At 37.9% G+C, this 18,408-nt stretch overlaps 1 protein-coding gene across 2 annotated transcripts in view; it reads left to right on the top strand.

Annotated features, from left to right (window-relative positions):
* LOC136031949 (sulfotransferase 1E1-like) overlaps positions 1–18,408 on the top strand; it is a 50,016-nt gene that overhangs the window by 22,208 nt on the left and 9,400 nt on the right. For both annotated transcript variants that reach the window (XM_065711954.1, XM_065711955.1), the window contains exons 6-7: positions 8,194–8,351; positions 17,520–17,640. In XM_065711954.1, the coding sequence (XP_065568026.1) occupies positions 8,194–8,351; positions 17,520–17,640 (279 nt within the window). The remainder of the gene's footprint in view (positions 1–8,193; positions 8,352–17,519; positions 17,641–18,408) is intronic.

Genomic DNA, 18,408 nt, shown 5'->3' with positions numbered 1-18,408 from the left:
TGTGATTATTTAAGTATTTAGGCAAAGAGTCATGGTCGTTTTATAGATTGTTGTTGCAATTAAGGTATATCGCTACCTAGTTACAGTCAAACACGGATCCAGAGCCTTAATTTGAGAGGGGGGGGCAGTGTCAAAAGGGGAAAGAGTCATTTCCTCCTCCCCCCCCCTCTGCAATTTTGTTTAAATTAATTGAATTAAGGCCGGGTTTCCTATCGACGTAACATAACCCAACAGAGATCAATTGGCTCACTTCGCCACTTGTGCAAGGCATTGGGAAACTTTGTCGAGGACGTGATTGCCACTAAACATCGATATCTGTTGGCCAATCAGAAGTGACCCTAGTTAAAGTAAAGGTTACGCACTTGTTGCCTGTTGTATTTGGTAAGTTTTAATATTTTCGATTGCTCTTTGATACCATCATGGTGTTGTAAGTTTGCAATATAAGATGAATTGATGATCTAAGCGTCTGGACACCAACGTGAAAGGCTCCTATTGAAATAGGACAAAAAAATATAGAAAAATCCTCTCTCAAAACACAATTTTTGAGAACACACTCATTGTATAAATGACAATGTTTGAGGATGAGGGGATTATTTCTAATGTTGTTACCGGCACTTTTGGCAAAGGTACAGTTGGCTGGCGAAGAAGACAAGCTTCCCTGATGCAGCAAAACTTATCCCAATCAAGGTGAAAAGCAGCCGCGGCAAAAGATTTCCAGAAGATAAAGAGTCCATTTTGATGCAGTGGACACCAAGCTCTTGAGCCAGTTTAATTTTTCGTCAAAAATTTTTCTATATGAGACTAGAAGAGAACTTAATCAAGTTCAGAATATGACGTCAAGAAAAAAAGGGACAAATGGGCAAAGGGGGTGATGAATGGTGCTAGTATTCCTAGCCCTAGCAGCAGGAAATGCATCTTCCAAATAATATTACTGCTCAGAGGACTTACCTCATTGAGGTACAGCTGAAAAGATAGTTGGCTTTACGCAACGGGTTCTACATGTGAGAAAAAATAAGGATAACCAGTTCTCATGCCAAGGGAGATGTGAAATATACTCACTTAACTATTGATATAGACTTGGCAGAAGAAATTGAGGAGCGAAATATCCGACTCCCACCTGGTATTAGTTGACACATGATTCTTAAATCTCTTTACAGTAGGATGCAAAGTCATTCGGCATAAAGAAAGATACAACCTTGACCCTTATAATAGATGACAAGCCGGTGTCTTCATCACAACTCTAAGCTATTTCAGTGCCTTATTTCTCGTATATAGTACTCAATAGTATAATTTAGGAAGGATTCTTATAAAATTAGTTGGGGGGATCGCCCCCATCGCCACTCCCTTGTATCCGTGCTTGGTTACAGTTTGTTGCTACGAACTATTGATTTTGATAAATTGAAAAAGGACCATTTGAAATGCAAAGGTTTCTTTAAGTATTTAGGTCTTTAATACTGCAAAGGTCTTGTCACCGCAAAAGTACAATGCGTCACATCGATGTTTAAATGAGTTGTTGTTACCAAAGAAAGGAAATATGTCATATATATAGTTTTATTTTACGAAAGAAACAAAAACTTGTTTTCAGTCAGTAATACAAATTAAAAAACAAAGTAGAATAAAACAATCAATGCTTGGTATGGCAATGCACTGTTACATGCAATGCGATACTGGATCTTTAATCCCGGTTAAAGTTGTTCACATTTTGTTGACAAACATCATACAATATTCCAACGTCAAATGTATATTCAAACAGAAACGTCAAAATCAGACAATTTTCTCTAATCATAGGCAGCGCTTCGTAAAAACTTCGGGAGGAGCTCATTCCAATGGAAATTGATAGTTCTAGTGCCTTTTTTAATAATCAAAAGTGATTGGAGGACAACCATCCTTCCTCCCGCTCCCATTAATACCCCAAACACATCCTATCAGAATTTCGAGATAACGATTTTGTTCAGCATAGCATAAAAGTCAAGAGAATATATCTCTAGGGATATCAACCACTCTTCCCCCTTACCAGAGCCTTCATGGCAAGGGCTGTAAATTCTCGAGTTTCCCCATTTTTTATATATAGTATTTTTAATTGGGAAAGAGGTGGGATGATGGGGGAGGATAAATTGACCAAAAAGGCAATATTTATGTGCTGCTACTACTACTGCTGCTGCTACTGCTACTATTACTACTACTCCTACTGCTACCACTACTACTGCTGCTGCTTTTGGAGCTACTACTACTAAGGCTGAGGATATTGAAGTACAAATTTGAGGAAATTTTGTGGGGAAATTTGAACTAAATGAAAACTTATTCTGTACATACAGATTTTCTAAAGGGCGTATTAGCAATATCTTAAGAACGGCTTACCGTATGAAGCTGAAACTTCAAGGGTATGATGAGGGGGATATTTAAATGACCAAAACGCAATATGTACGTACTACTAAGGCTAAGGGTATGGAGGTGAATATTTAAGAGAATATTGAGGGGAAAGTTGAACTAAATCAGAACACACTACGTGAATGCAGGTTGTCAAAAAGGCGTTTTCAGGAATGGCTTAGGGCATTAAGTTGAAACTTTCGGGGAATGTTTTATAGGAAGGTCAGTTGACTGAGAGACAAAATGTGCATGCTTCTACTAATACCATAACCATTACTGCTATTGCTGTTACTGCTACTCCTACTACTACTTCCATTGCTACTAATACTAAGGCTAAGAACATTAACCCTTTGATGCCTGAAGGTTCCCTCAGGAACCATGAACTTTTTAATTTATTTTAATCCTGACCGTTTGACCTATTAACGTCAATCCGTTTGCCATTGTCTCAATCTGATCTACCTAGACAGGTTTGTATTTTTCTTAGTCCGTAATCTGTCACCCTTGTGTGAGGTAATGAAGTTTGAACCTGTGCCCTCTAGCCTTGCTTGTTTTTCCTGAAAGGTGAGAATACTTTTTTGTGAATAACTTTATTGTTTATTGTGCTAGAGTTTTCATTCCAAAAGTTTTAGAAAGAGGACGTTTTGTTTGTTCAGATGAGCTATCATACACTCCTATAGCTGGAAAACCAGAGGATAGAAACGACCCCCAACGTCGTGGTTCCTCTGGGAACCATCCGGCGGTAGCGAGACCAGATGAGACGGTAAGCCGTATACAGTGTGAGATGCCTAGATATCATGAAAACAGTTGCTTTACACCATTGGAATCAAATTTTGAGAGCTCGACCATGTCTCGACCATGTTCTGTGGCTTCAAGGAACCATCCGGCATGCATAGCTCCGAATTTTATCGCTCGGAAGAGCCATCTAGACAAGAACTGGTGGAGTTGCCGTCGTCAATAACAATGTAGGGGAGACCGGGGTTGACCCGGACGCGATTTTTTGAAACGGCATATCTTCTAAGCCATTGACTTTTCTCCAGTTCTGACTTCACCATAAAATGCGTATTCGTTAGGACTACCTTCGAGATTTTTTTCAGATTTTTCTACAAAAAGGAAAAAAAGATTTTTATGTTTTTTCATTTTTTTGAAATGTCCGAAACAACCCCTACCCACCGGGTTGGATCGGACGGCCCCAGTATTGGTTCGGACACCATGCTAAACCATTAGATTTCGACTTTTTTTTTTAAATATGCATAAAAGTATAAAAAGTAAAAAACAGTACTTCAGCTATATAAAATGACAAAAAAGCTTTAAAATGACACACCATTCACCGGAGTTGGTACGAGCTGAGATTTTACTCAAAGACCGCTTAGTATACCACTAAAATATATTCCTAATGCGAACTGCTGTACTTGCTTAGTAGAAATACTTATTTTCAAGCATTCATCCGTGTATTTTCTACCCTAAATACCAACCTTTTAGAGACGGGGTTGGTTCGGACAGATAAAAAAAAATGTCCGAACCAACCCCCAATCGCCGTGTCCGGCCCAACCCCATGTGTCCTCGTGCGACGTCACGTTAAAAAATATATTTTTTACAGTGCAGAAATGGACCAGCCTTCTCCGAGTACATCAAAAACTGTGGAAGATGAGTATTCGGCTGTCCAGCGAAGACTTCGAACACGCCCCATGTCATTAGCACATGCTCTGAATTTTGTTCTTTGCCCGGAAGACAACTCCGACCTCGAAGATCTGTCTGATGAAGATGAGGACCCATCTGATCCTAGTTTTCTCCTTCCTGATCCTGATAATAACCCGCAGGAAGAAGAGATTGAAGAAGAAATAGAAAGCGGTCAAATTGAAGCTGACGACCACAACAGTGAGGATGACCATGAGGACGTCGAGATCGCCAGACAAAATGCCACGAGCTCAGGCACTGCTGCTTCGAAACCAAGCAAACGACGGGACCTTGCTTGGAGAAAAGTGGATTTCGTCCAGCCAGATGCTGCATGGAAGGATCATCTTGTCGTCGACCAAGAAATGAGTGGCAAGAAACCCCTGGAATTTGTCAGGCGGTTTTTTGACCAAGGCGTGGTCAACCATACACGTGACCAAACGAAAATTTACGCTCTTCAAAAAGATGCCAAAGAATTTGGAGTTTCATCTGCCGAGGTGGAATGCTTCTTAGGGATCCTTGCATTCACAGGAATAGTGAAAATGCCGTCATACCGCAGTTACTGGTCAAACGAAACGCGCTACCCTGTAATAGCTGATGCCATGTCGCGTGACAGATTCGAGCAGATCAAAAAGTATCTTCATTTCAACGACAATCTTACCCAGAAACCACGAGGAGACCCTGGGCACGACAAGATCCACAAAGTTCGTCCTCTGATAGAGATGATCAGAGATAACTTTATGAAGATACCCCCAGAAGAACACCAGGCAGTAGACGAGCAAATTGTGCCGACAAAACAGAGGATTTCGTTGAAGCAGTACAATCCCAAGGAAACCGCATAAGTGGGGTTATAAGTTCATCTCAAGGGCTGGGGAGACTGGTTTCGTTTACGACTTTGAAATGTATACGGGTAAGGGGTCGGTTGATGTCAGTGACCTGGGAGTTGGAGCTGATTTTGTCCTGCGGCTTGCAAGAGGAATACCCAAGCACAAAAATTACAAGCTATTCTTTGACAATTGGTTCTCCTCGTTAGACTTGGCACAAACACTAAGTGATCAGGGCATACTTACACTGGCCACAGTGAGGGCAAACAGGTTGAAAGGCTGTGCTTTGGAATCCAACAGCAAATTGAAAGCCCGAGGAAGAGGCTCTTACGACTGGCGAGTGGAAACGCAGTCGAATGCCATTGTGGTGAAGTGGTATGACAATAAGCCAGTCCACTTGATTTCGACCTATGCCGCCCTAGACCCAGAAGATACGTGTAGGCGGTGGGATGGTAAACGAAAAGAGTATGCCGATGTCAAGCGATCATATTGTGTGAAGGAGTACAACCGCTTTATGGGTGGTGTAGATCTTGCCGACATGTTGCTGGAGCTTTACAGGATCGACTTCAAGTCACGGAGCAAATGGTACATGAGGATCTTCTTCTTCTTGTTTGACCTCTCCATTGTGAATGGCTGGCTCTTATACCGCAGGTGTCTTGCTGCTGAGCAGAAACCAATGAACCTGCTACAGTTCAAGACAGATGTGGCACGTGCTCTTCTATCTGGTGCATCTTTGGCAACACCAAAGAGAGGTAGACCTCTCTGTGACGCAGATACCAACTCTCAGAAAAAAAGAAATTATACTTGTCGCCCCACAGATTCGACAAGACTCGATGGACAGGGGCACTTCCCGGCTTGGATAGAGAGCAAACAGAGATGCAGAGTATGTGTACAAGCTCATTCCAAAGTGAAATGCGTAAAATGTGAAGTGTCCTTGTGTTTCACACCCAACAGGAATTGTTTTCTGACTTACCACACTATGTAGCCGATCAGAGTGTTTTTGTGCCATGATTGCCGGATGGTTCCTGTGGGAACCATTTTTTATTTCATCATCTTTATCAATACATTTTTTTTCTTGCCATTTCTGTCGTGGAATAGGTCATAACGAAGCCTGGAAACGGCCGAAATATTTTTCCCATTCTTTTTTCATAATTCAGGCATCAAAGGGTTAAGATGAAAATTTTAGGAAATATTGAGGGGAAGTTGATCTAAATTAAAACACACTATGGACAAACAGGTTATCAAAGGGACATATCGGGAATATCATACCAACGGCTTATAGCATTAAATTAAAGCTTTCAATGCTTGATGAGGGGGACGTTCAATTGACCAGAAGGCAACATACTACTAATGATACTAGTAGTATAGCTACTGCTGTTAATACTACTACTAGTAGTAGTTATAGTCCTGCAATTAATACTTTTGCTACTGGTACAACTAAGGCTAAGGGTAGAACGGAGAATATTGATGGGGAAGTTGAACTGAATCATAACACTGTGTGCAGCCATGTTGTCAAAAAGGCATATCAGCAATATCTTAGGAATAACTCGGAGTAGGGAGTTGAAACTTACAGGGCTTCTTGTACGGGATTTTGGACTAAGCAAAAGGAAAATATATGCATGCTATTGCTGCTACTGCTACTATTAGTACTACTTCTACCACTAATATTGCTACCAAAGCTAAGGGTATTAAGATGAAAATTTCAAGAAATGTTTAGACAGTGTTGAACTAGATCAGACACACTGTGAGCATGCTGGTTGTCAAGAGGACCTATCAGCAATGGCCCAGGAACAGTTTATGGAAATAAGTTAAATTTTCAGCGTGTGTTGAGGGGGATGTTGAAAAGAAAGGTGTTTTTGTTCATTCTGTTGCTAATATTACTGCTACTGCTACAATTATTGCTACTACTGAAGCCAAGGGTATGAGGAAGAAGCTTTCAGAGAATTTTTAGGGGGATGTTGAACTAAATCAAAATCAACTAAATAAAAATAAATTATATGGATGCAGGTTTTCAAAAGAGCATAAAAGCAATATTTTAGGAACAGCTTGGAGTATTAAGTTGGAGCTTTAAGGGCATATTAAGGGGAATGTTGAACTAACCAAAAGGCACTATATATACATGTTACCACTATTGCCACTATTACGAATGTTATGACTACTACTTCTACTGAGGCTAAAGGCAATAAGGTGAAACTTTCAGGTAATATTTAGGGGGATGTTGAATTAGGTCAAAACACACTGTGTGCATTCAGGTTGCCAAAAGGATGTATGAGCAGTTTCTCAGAAACAGCTTAGAATATTAAGTTGAAAATTTAGGGCGCGCTGAGATTGAGGTTGAACTAACTAAAAGGCATTCTGTGCATACTGCAACTATTACTACTGCTGCTACTGCTAATGTTGCTTTGACTACTATTACTAATGCTAAGGGTAGCAAGTTGAAAATTTCAGAAAATTTTTATGGGTATTCGGAACTAAATCAAAGCACGCTCTGTGAATGCAAGTTTTTTAAAAATGGCGCACCTGCAATATTCAAGGAATGGTATAGGGTATTATGTTAAAACTCTCAGGGCATGTTAAGGAGGATTTTGAACTAGACAAAATGCAAATTTGCATACTACTACTGCTAGGAACAGTACTACTGCTACTAGAGCTACCACTACAACTGCTACTACGACTATTTCGACTACAGCTACTGCTACGATGACCACTACTAGTACTACTGAAGCTAAGGGTATTACGGTGAAATCTTCGGGGAAAGTTGAAGGGGATAGTGCACTATGACCAATTGAAACGCGCTATATGAATGCAGGCTATTCAAAGGATGTAACAGTTTTTAAGTTTGTGTAAGTTTTTTTCTTCTTCTTGGGGTGTTCATGCCGAACCAGTGGCCGTAGTCTTGGGAGATGGCTCATTTACCTGATGGAAAGGAAAAAGCTAGTTGAAAATTATAACGAATACAAATAGTTGCTTCATTTTATACGCAAGATAAACTGGTTCAAATAAACTGAATCGCGACGCTTCGTATATTCGTAGAACTCTGTAAAACTAGTGTTTTACTGGAAACTAAGCTTGCTTGATTTTTTAAATTCTGCTGGCTACTTAAGGTCTTTTTCGGTCTTAATCCTGTTTTCTGCTTCGATTTTGTGCTTTTAGTAAAATGCTAGTTTCACACAAATCTAAAAATATATGGAAAATCGTATAGCTTACGGTTCCAGTTACTTCACACAAAATAGAAAAAATTCTGAAAAAATTTCACTAAATAGGAAAAAAAATTATTGCATGTCTTTGGATACTCCTTTATCCCTATATATGTGTTTTCTGTCTCTTGCAGTTGTCTACACGCCGTATTTCCCTCATGTTTTAGAGTACTGGAACAATAGAGATAATCCTAATCTTCTGGTTGTTCATTTTGAAGAAATGAAGAAAGATCCTGAGACAGTTGTTCAAAAGATCTCAAATTTTCTAGGAAAAGATCTTACTTATGATGAGGTATGTATTGAGTAATGACTAATAGTGAGAATATAAAGCGTGATGAGCATCGAAATCACTCACCGATATGATTTTGTAGTTGTCGCTTGCTGTGACAGTCTCAGAAAGTAGGGCTAAGAAGCTATAAGCATACACTTTTTCAAGTCGTGTGAAATGGTGCACCCAACTCCTCCATTTATTATTGTTGGATATCCATTTATCCAACTCCTTATTTACTTGCTTATTTACTTAAAAATGAATCACTAGATTTTGTGATTATTTGGTAAATTTAGGGATTTCCTTCGATAATCTCCTGATTTATGTGCTGATTTAGTGTTTTTTTCCCTTTTGGCAATATGAAAAATCACTAGATATAGTGATAAATCACTAGGGGGGACCACCCTGCCTCCACTGCCAGCGTCGCAACCGAAATACTAAAGTACGGTAATGTCTTATCTTCAAAGTTATTGGTAGTTGTTTATTTTTACAAATTGAATGTAGATACTTGAAAAATGCAGAGGCAAGAGTCAAGTGGCCGTTAGATATCTTTTGAGAGGTTTTTTGTATTAGTCAGCCCGCCCTCTAGGTAAACAAACCGATTGACTTATTTGATTTCTGTCACCCTGGATAATAATATTGCTGTGAAGTGGGCCTGTCTCTTAGGGCTAAACTACTCTCTTTACTTTGGATTTTCGTGGTATCTTCATTCCTAAGGAACTAGTTGCTTTTTGCAAGCATGTCGAAAAGGTATCATTAGGGATAAGTGTTAGCATAGCATTCCGGAATAGACAAAACTTGGTGATTGAGAGGAGTCATCCTTGGAGGACTCCTGTAGGGATGGAAAATTCTTCACCAAATCCTTCACTAGTCTGAACCATGCTTGTTGCCTTGTCGCATTCTTTCCTATTCCTTATAATGTTAATAATATTATAGCGAATAGCTGAGTTAGCCAAGGTATGCCAGAGACCACCTCGCCAGATCAGGTCAAAGGTTTGCTTGAAGTCCATGAAAAGTTAGTATAGTTTTTTGCCAAATTTTTGGTACTGCTCTATGATTTATTTGATGACAAATATTTGATTTATGGCGAATCTGCTTTGACGGAATCAAGCTTGATAGTCAGGTATCGCATATCTGGTCATGTTGCTTATGCAATTTAGGAGTATTTTGAATTTGAATCAATGCTTATTTTTCGTCTTTGGTATGTGTATTTACTAAGGGTAAAAAATCATCTGTTCGGCCAAGATTTGCAGTAATGGGCCAAATTTTATCGGTTGTGGAAAAAGCTTGTATCCTGTGCTTATTTTCAGTTATTGAAGGTTTTTCGCTCTCCTGATCGACTTGAAAGTGCAAATAGGGGGTTGCCACTTTTTAGGTGATAACGGGTGCGAATATGATAACGCTTTTCAGGTTGAACGTACTAAAAGACAACTAATGCTTTTAATACGAAATGGCAAAAGTAATAGATTACTTTCTCCTCTTGTCTTCGCTGTGATGATTAAGCATATATGAGGCGACATTTCCTTTGAAAAATAAAACCTTTATGTAGAAAGAGTCATTTTATTTCATAGCTTTGTCGGATATTGTGATTAAAACCATACAACGAAGCATTTTTCAGTATCGTAAACTTAAAAAAAAATTGTATCTCCTACATATCCGCAATAGCTTTGTTATTCTGTTTGCTACAACAAGGAAATTTCAAATGAAATTTAGTTTTTTCTTCAGACATATTAAGGTTTTTCATCAACTAGTGGAGCCCAGCACAGGGTTGCCAGCCGGTGAAAAAAGAATCACTACTTTAATTTAAAGATTTTCTTCAACAGCCTACTGATTTATGTGCTGATTTAATGGGTTTTTTTCATTAGGCAATGTGAAAAATCACTAGAAATAGTGATAAATAACTAGGGGTGGCAACACTGGCCAAGCGGCAAAAATTTAAGGAATAGACTATTATATTGTCTTGGTATTTTCCTCCTATGTATACAAATGTATTGTACTTATGCCAGTGGCGCCATTTCAGAAAACCTTGGGGGGAGGGGGGTAAACATCGATTCTGCGCCCCCATCCAGCTTTAAAAATTTTTTGAATATTGAAGATGCCTTTAGGTAATGTAATACCTTTGGTGTTTGTAGCTTATTTAGGGACCAAAAACAGTACCAAAAAAGGGGCATTTACTGTATAAATCAGAAACTTACGTACAGTTTCTTCAGCAATGGATATTTCCTTTGCTTCATTTTTGAGAAGTCGTCGACAAGCCTCTCAAAATCAAGCTCCTTCACTGCAGCTTTCTCAGAGAATATAAGCTGCAAATTCGAAAGACGCTCGTTTTCCATCGTTGTCTGGAGTTAGTCCTTCACAAACGTCAACACAGAGAGAAAACGTTCATTTGAGCACGTTGTGAGCGGGAGCTTGAGGACTACCCTGACGACCTTAAGAAGCTCAGAATAAGCTTTTTTCAATCCTCCAAGGCTTCCGAAGACATCTAAAGCGTTTGCCGGTTTCTGTGGAAGTTGCAAAAAAAAAAAAAAATGCATGAGCTATTAAAGCTTGACACTTCAGCTGCACAGTATTGATTCCCGCCTGATTGAAGTATGTTGCTATCACAAGAATCAAATCCGAGTCCATAAAATCTCTTCATATACGATAGAAAAACATATACATATAGATAGAAAAACGCTCTTCAGACTCATTTAACACTCTGTCCATAACCTCATAGAGCTCTCTGTGCATTTTGTCTTCCGTTGTTGTGCTTTTGGAGTCAATGTTGTGCTTTCCAATTATTGTTGTCGTCAAGTAATCTTCCAGATATCTTCTGAACTTATTTTGATTTAGCAGGTATGGCTGAAGAGAGAGCACTTGTTTCCGATAGATCAGCTCCGACATTAATGGCCATCTCTTTAGGCTTGCCGTGTAGGACACAAAAATACTCAGCATCACGCATTTTCCTCGCACCGGATGAACTCATGTTTCAATTAAATAAAAAAAAAACTATTTTTTTAGCTGAAAGTAAGGAGCGACATTAAACCTTAAAACGAACAGAAATTACTCCGTATATGAAATGAGTTGTCCCCTCCGCAATCCCTCGCTCTTTACGCTAAAGCTTTTAATTGTTTTAAAAAATAGAATTGTGGCAAAGAGTCAAACTTTAGCGTAAAGAGCGAGGGATTGCGGAGGGGACAACTCATTTCATATGCGGAGTAATTTCTGTTCGTTTTAAGTTTTAATGTCGCTCCTTACTTTCAGCTAAAAAAATTAGTTTTTTTATATTTAATTTCTGAACGTTTTTTGAACTAATGCATGTTTGGTTTTGGCTCTCCGCACATAAATTATTAAAATGAAATTTGTATATTAATTCTTTTTTTGGCTAAATGGCTTTCTCTTAGTTTTGATCAGACGATTTTGAGAAATAAGGGGTGGAGAAGGAGGCCTAGTTGCCCTCCAATTTTTCGGTTACTTAAAAAGGCAACTAGAACTTTTAATTTTTAACGAACGTTTTTATTAGTAAAAAATATACGTAACTTAAGAATTAACTTACGTAACAAACTTTCATACCCTTATATTTTTATTATGTATACGAGGGGGTTTGTACCCTCGTTAATACCTCGCTCTTTACACTAAATCGTAAGTTTTGTCCCAATTCTTTAAGAATGACCCCTGAATCAGAAAGGCCGTAGAATAAATAGTTGAAATTACTAAAAATACTTTAGCATAAAGAGCAAGGTATTTTCTCCTCCTAAATACCTCGCTCTTTATGCTAAAGTATTTTTAGAACCCCTCATATGCGTAATAATCTCTGTTCGTTTTAAGTTTCAATGCTACTTCTTCCTTTCATTTGAAAAAACGTTTTCATGTTTATTTTTCATTGTTTTCTTATAGTAATGCTAGAGAATCCTGCGCCCTTGTCATTGAATTTTTCTTCCCCCATGACAGATTCCTCCAAGGAAAGATCCTCCAACATAGCCCCCTCTCCTCAGTCCCACCCCCAAACAAAATAAAATCCCCCTGAAAACGTCTGTACACTTCCCAATAACCATTACTATATGTAAACACTGGTCAAAGTTTGTAACTTGCAGCCCCTCCCCCAGGGATTGTGGGGGAGTAAGTCATCCCCAAAGACATAGTTATTTTGGTTTTCGACTATGCTGAACAAAATGGCTATCTCAAAATTTTTATCCGTTGACTTTGGGAAAAAATGAGCGTGGGAGGGGGCCTAGATGCCCTCCAATTTTTTTGGTCACTTAAAAAATGCACTAGAACTTTTCATTTCCGTTTGAATGAGCCCTCTTGCGACATTCTAGGACCACTTTGTCGATACGATGACCCCTGGGAAAAAAAAAAACAAAAAAAAAACAAACAAACAAATAAACACGCACCCGTGATTTGTCTTCTGGCAAAAAATACAAAATTCCACATTTTTGTAGATAGGCGCTTGAAACTTCTACAGTAGGGTTCTCTGATACGCTGAATCTGATGGTGTCATTTTCGTTAAGATCCTACGACTTCTAGGGGGTGTTTCCCCCTATTTTCCTAAATAAGGCAAATTTTCTCAGGCTCGTAACTTTTGATGGGTAAGACTAAACTTGGTGAAACTTATGTATTTAAAATCAGCATTAAAATACGATTCTTTGATGTAGCTATTGATATCAAAATTCAATTTTTTAGAGTTTTGATTACTATTGAGCCGGGTCGCTCCTTACTACAGTTCGTTACCACGAACTGTTTGATAATCCGATTTGCACTTGAACACAACGCAACACTGTTTCACGGTTCTTTGTTTGATGAAGGGTAACGAGAAATTAAATACAAAACTGGAATGACACCCTGGTCTGGATACCCCTCTTTTTCATATGTTGGCCTACACATAAATGTGCCGACTGAAGGGATTCATTAATTACTGGAGACAATCAAATGTCTCCGAGCCCAGAAAGGACTTTACAAACCCCTGATAAAAGGATGACCATAAATTAATTAGGAAGAACAGCAAAAACAGGATACTTTTTTGAAATGCAATAATCATCGAGTATCTTGAATTTGCTATTTAGTAATAATTCACAGTGGAAATACGGTAAAGTAAGAGAAAAAAGTAGAGCAAGGACAAATAAACAAAGAATTACGTGGTTGAAATTGGGCCCCTCCAGAAATCAGGGGTGGGCCATGGCCCCCTCCTGCCCTCCCCAAATGGTGCCACTGACTTATGCCTATTTATTGAAGGTAATGCTTTCATTCTAAAACAGTTGTTTACTTAAAGCAAAAATAAATCTTTTGAAATGCAGTTAGATGTATAGAAGATAGATATTACCACATTTGTATATTCATAAACTGATGTTCTGATAACTGAGTTGTAGCTGCAACACAACGCTGAATATGATTTTGCCATCATAATAAATTATGAATTTCGCTAAACTTTCTGCTAGGAAATGATGAATAAAATAGTTTTACGTCTAACATTTAATTGTACTAACTAGTAACGTTGTAAACATGTTGTTTGGAAATCTGATGTTTCCGTTTTATTGAAAAGAAGCTGCAGGAGGTAGGCAAGACTTTTCTTCCTTTTTAGCTACGGTTAAAAATAATATTTTTAGTCTCAAGATTAAACTCTTGAAGAATCAGCCTGTGAAAGTACGGAAGCCAGTAAAGTTGATGCATAGGAGTGTAGCTTTACTACCCTGTCAAATTTGGTGGCCGGCGTTTATCCCCCCGGAAATCCCCCCCGTGAAAAATACCCCCCCCCCCCCTGCGAGGTATATAGAAAAATAGAAAATGATGGAGTCTTTAAGAAGAAAACCAAAAAGATGTAAATTTTTCCATGAAAAAGAATATATCAATAAAAAACGAACAGAAATTAATTTGAAATACTTTTTCCAGAAAATAAGTTGGTCAAAGAAAAGTAACGAGATCCAAAAAGCCAAAAATGAGCCAAAAAAAATTCAAATAATTTTCCAAGCTTAAAACTACCACATATCACCATCAATGAGTAAATTAAACCCAAACAAACTGAAATTACAATAAATAACCGAGTACAAAATAAAACGAGCGAAAATTTTATTAAAGCCAAAAAGTTTTTGGCTTTAATAGGAAGTATTAAGACATTAAGTAACAAATACCAGAATGTGTATTTTAAACTGAATACCCACGGTTTTTTTTTTTTTTTTTTTTTTTTTTAGTAAAGTCCAAATTACGTTCTTGTGTCGAGAAGACGTGGGGTTTGTCAGCTCTACTCCTTTTAATGTTTGCTCGTTTAGAATTTGAATAGGCTATCTATTGAAATTTCTGTTCATTTTAGGTTTCGTTTATTTATCAATGATGATTTGTGGTAGTTTTACACTTGGAAGATAAGAAAAACTAACTCGTAAAATTTGACAATGGTTTCGTCCGTAAAAACTTAAACAATAAGAATGTGGTGGTTCTGAAAGCCAACTATGCTTTCAAAGAAAATATAAACCTTCATAAACTTTTCAGTGCCATATGTTTTTAGCTTAATTTTAATGATTTTTGGCCGACAATTTTTTCTTCTTTTTTTATTTTTAATTTGGCGCCAGCTACAGCCAAAAATTGGAGAAATTCATTTGGAAGTCTTTTCAACAAAAACGGATCAGTGGGTTTCTTTTCCAGGTTTTTAAGATACTTGTGGTGCGTAAATTCCTCTTTTTCCCTTTCCATAGCACTTCTCAATGAAACTAAAAAAAAAAAAAAATACACAGCTCAGGTAAAATTATCAAATTTGGAAAACCCTATTTTCTGTTCGGGGATGGGGGTATTTTCCATGGGGGTAAACCCCTAGAACCGTCAAACTCATCTAAATGCTATGCACTCTACAAAAAGGTTTAAGTTTATTTGTGTGTTTGTAATGGCATGGATTCCAGTTAATATGATATTTGGTAATTGACTATATTCCAGTTTAGCTCGTGCATGTAAATCACTTTTTATGGCATTTACCCGTCGGCCAAGTGTCATATAGCGATCGTAATTTCTGTCCGTCCGTCGTCATAGTTTCGCTAGTCCGGGCAATTCCAGATAAGCTAGGATGATGGAGAATCGTGAAAATTGAGGTATATTTGTCTTACAAATGAGTGATCGGATATCAATGAAACTTGATATATAGAAAGATCCCATGTCTCAGATTCTCCATTTTAAATTCGAATCGGATCCGGAGACATTGGGGGATGGAGGGGGAAATGTAAATTTTTAAAATTCTTACAGTGGAGAGATCGGGACGAAACTTGATGGGAAGAATAAGCACAGGTTCTAAATACGTTATTGACATAACTGGGCCGGATCCGATCTCTTTGGGGGAGTTAGAGGGATTTTTAGTGCTTTGGCGAGTTCGAAAATAAGCACAAGTTCTAGATACGTGATTGACATAACTGGAACGGATCCGATCTACTACCGAGGACTTCTCTTTGGGGAGTCGGAGAGATTTCTCGTGCTTCGGCAAGTTTGGGAGCATCTTGACATACTAGGACGATGAAAATTGGCAGGTGTGTCAGGTACTTGTACAAATTGACTTGAGAACAGTTGTTTGCCCTATTTGGTCATCTTGGGGGCTGGAGGAAACCGTGAAAATTGAGGTATATTTTTCTTACGAATTGGAGATTGGATCTTAATGAAACTTAATATATAGAAAGATCTTGTGTCTTAGATACCTCATTTTCAATTCGGATCGGACGACTATCACACCCGCTGTTTAAAAATTTTTCGTTTCCTCTTTAATTTAAACCCCTCACCCACCTAAATGTAGGCTACAAAATCCATCTACGAACTCGACCTTACTCTTGACCCAAAAAATACCCAAACCGAGTTTCATGAAAATATCTCGTTTCCATCGAGAGTTATGGTGCGTACAGACGGACAACTTTTGCAGTTCCTTACCTCGTCACATTTTAGGTTCCGACCTCGTCACATACTGAAATATAGTCTAAAAAGAAGAATTTTCTAAAATAGAATTACAACTGAAAAAGATATTTTTAGACAGGATAAAGTTATATTTTTAGTCAGTCTTTAACAATGTTTTTGAGATTGTGTTGTTTATGCCTATGAGATTTAAGGTAGTTAAATCAGCTCTGGTCCTTGTCCTTTATTGACACATTAAGGGCTCTGAAATTTTCAAAATGATGCTCAACTTTTAACTTTGTAAATTTTTTGTGCCACCAGTAGTTCTAGAACAAACTTTGAAAGAAAACACTACCTTTAACCCTAATTGCTTAGCTGCTGGCACCTTATGATAACCGTAGGGGTAGGAAAACCTGGCTTTGACCTAACCCTAACAATGTTAAGAATTTCCGTTGTACCAGGTTTGACACTTAGATTATCCCCTTCCTCTACTAAAATTAATTCCCTGAAGCCGGCTGAAAAAGTGTCATTTTGGTCTTGTCTTCAAAGTGACATTTCACTCTCCCTAGACCTAAAATCCGATCTTTTTTATGCCATTTTTTTTTATTTTACTCCTCGCGTTGTTTTGAAAATTGACTTAACTTAACATTTCAAACAAATCCTAAATCTTAAGTTTGAAAGGAGTCATTTTGGTAGGAACTATGTCTAAGTGGTAACTGGACCCGGCCTGGAATATTCATACTAATTAGCTATCGATTTTTACGTCACTTGATCGACATCACGAAAGAAGAAACGGCATGACAAAGATTGGTTTCACTGAAAGACGCATCTTTTTAAGAGTTGTTTGTGCCTCGCCCATTAAACTAATAACTTCGGATATAGTATTCGGGTCACAATAGTTCTTCAAAAGTTTCAAAAGTTTCAAAAGTACTTAGGAGCTCTTTTTTACCAAGATTTATGGTTTGATGGTTTGTACGCTGAGCTGTTTCTATAGGGGGGGGGGGCAACTGGGTCAGCCGCAGACTCTGGAGGGCGACTGGGGGATTGCCCAATTTGTTCTAACTTTTCACTTTGATTTGGCTTTTTTAGCCTATATTTGAATCGGGACATATATCGAGACGGAGGTGCTGTAATTAATCTTTCCCCACCAGCCAACCAACCTTAGGAAAGGCTATGTTTTAATGTTTCTCATTTTCTTCTTTGTGTTCATTTTCTTTGGTGTTTTCTTGTTTTCTGTGGGTGGAGGAGTGCCGTTCCATTCTACTATGTTCTGCATATAACAAATGTTCTGTATGTTCCCTTTTCTTTCGGTAATTTTAATCTTCTTGTTAATCTCTGTTTTTGCTTGCTTTTCATTTGAAGGTACGCATGATAGTTGAGCATACGAGATTTGAAAATATGGCGATAAATCCCTCCGTCAATTACTCTCACTGGGAAGACCTGGGTCTTGTAAACAAAAATGAAGGAAAATTCTTTAGAAAAGGTAAGCCATATAGTGTTGTTTTTTAGTTTTATTTTTGTTCTGAATAAAAGCTTCATTACAAGAAAGGATAAATGAACGAATAACATAAAAGCTAAACAAAACGCATAAAAGCTAATTTTAAAACAATAAACGGATAAAGTGATTACCATTTGATTTGTGTTGTGTTTTCTGCTTTCTTGATAGCCATTTAAAGTTGTCAGACTCAACCTCAAGATGTCGTTGGAATCCGGTTCTTTTCTATTCTTTTTTCAAATGCTATAATCAAGCACTTGTACACAGCAGTTTTGATTTATTTGAAAATCTTCAGCTTGCAAATGACATCTTCTCAAGCTAATTCTATTTAAAACAATTAATTGAAGATAATAAATCGAAAGCACAGAATGGTTACTCCCCCTCCCACTGCACTTCCTGGCTGAAGGGTCATGAAACTGAGATCAGCACCGTCGGATCGGACTGTAAAGTTCAATGCCTTATTCCTTACCTTTACCTTATAATCATATTATGATAAATAGTTGCATTCCAATGGGCTGTTAAATCCTGACTATTTAAAAAAACAAATTGAAAGTATTTTAACCTGAAATGCTATTTCAACGTTTACAGAATGTTCTATTGCTCCCTAGTCGTATTTTCGAATTTATTGGCTTTAATGTTCTGCTGATCTGTACGGACGGTGGTAGGATAACTCAGTGCTTCTCATCTGCTAAAGCTTATTAGCTTTGTTTGTTCTTTATCAGACTTTTTTCGTCTCAGTTAGGTTTGGAACTTCTC

This window comes from Artemia franciscana, chromosome 10, assembly GCF_032884065.1.
Source record: "Artemia franciscana chromosome 10, ASM3288406v1, whole genome shotgun sequence".
Lineage (NCBI taxonomy): Eukaryota > Metazoa > Arthropoda > Branchiopoda > Anostraca > Artemiidae > Artemia > Artemia franciscana.
The sequence above is the reverse complement of the archived record's forward strand: the minus strand, read 5'-3'. Positions and strand labels throughout refer to the sequence as shown.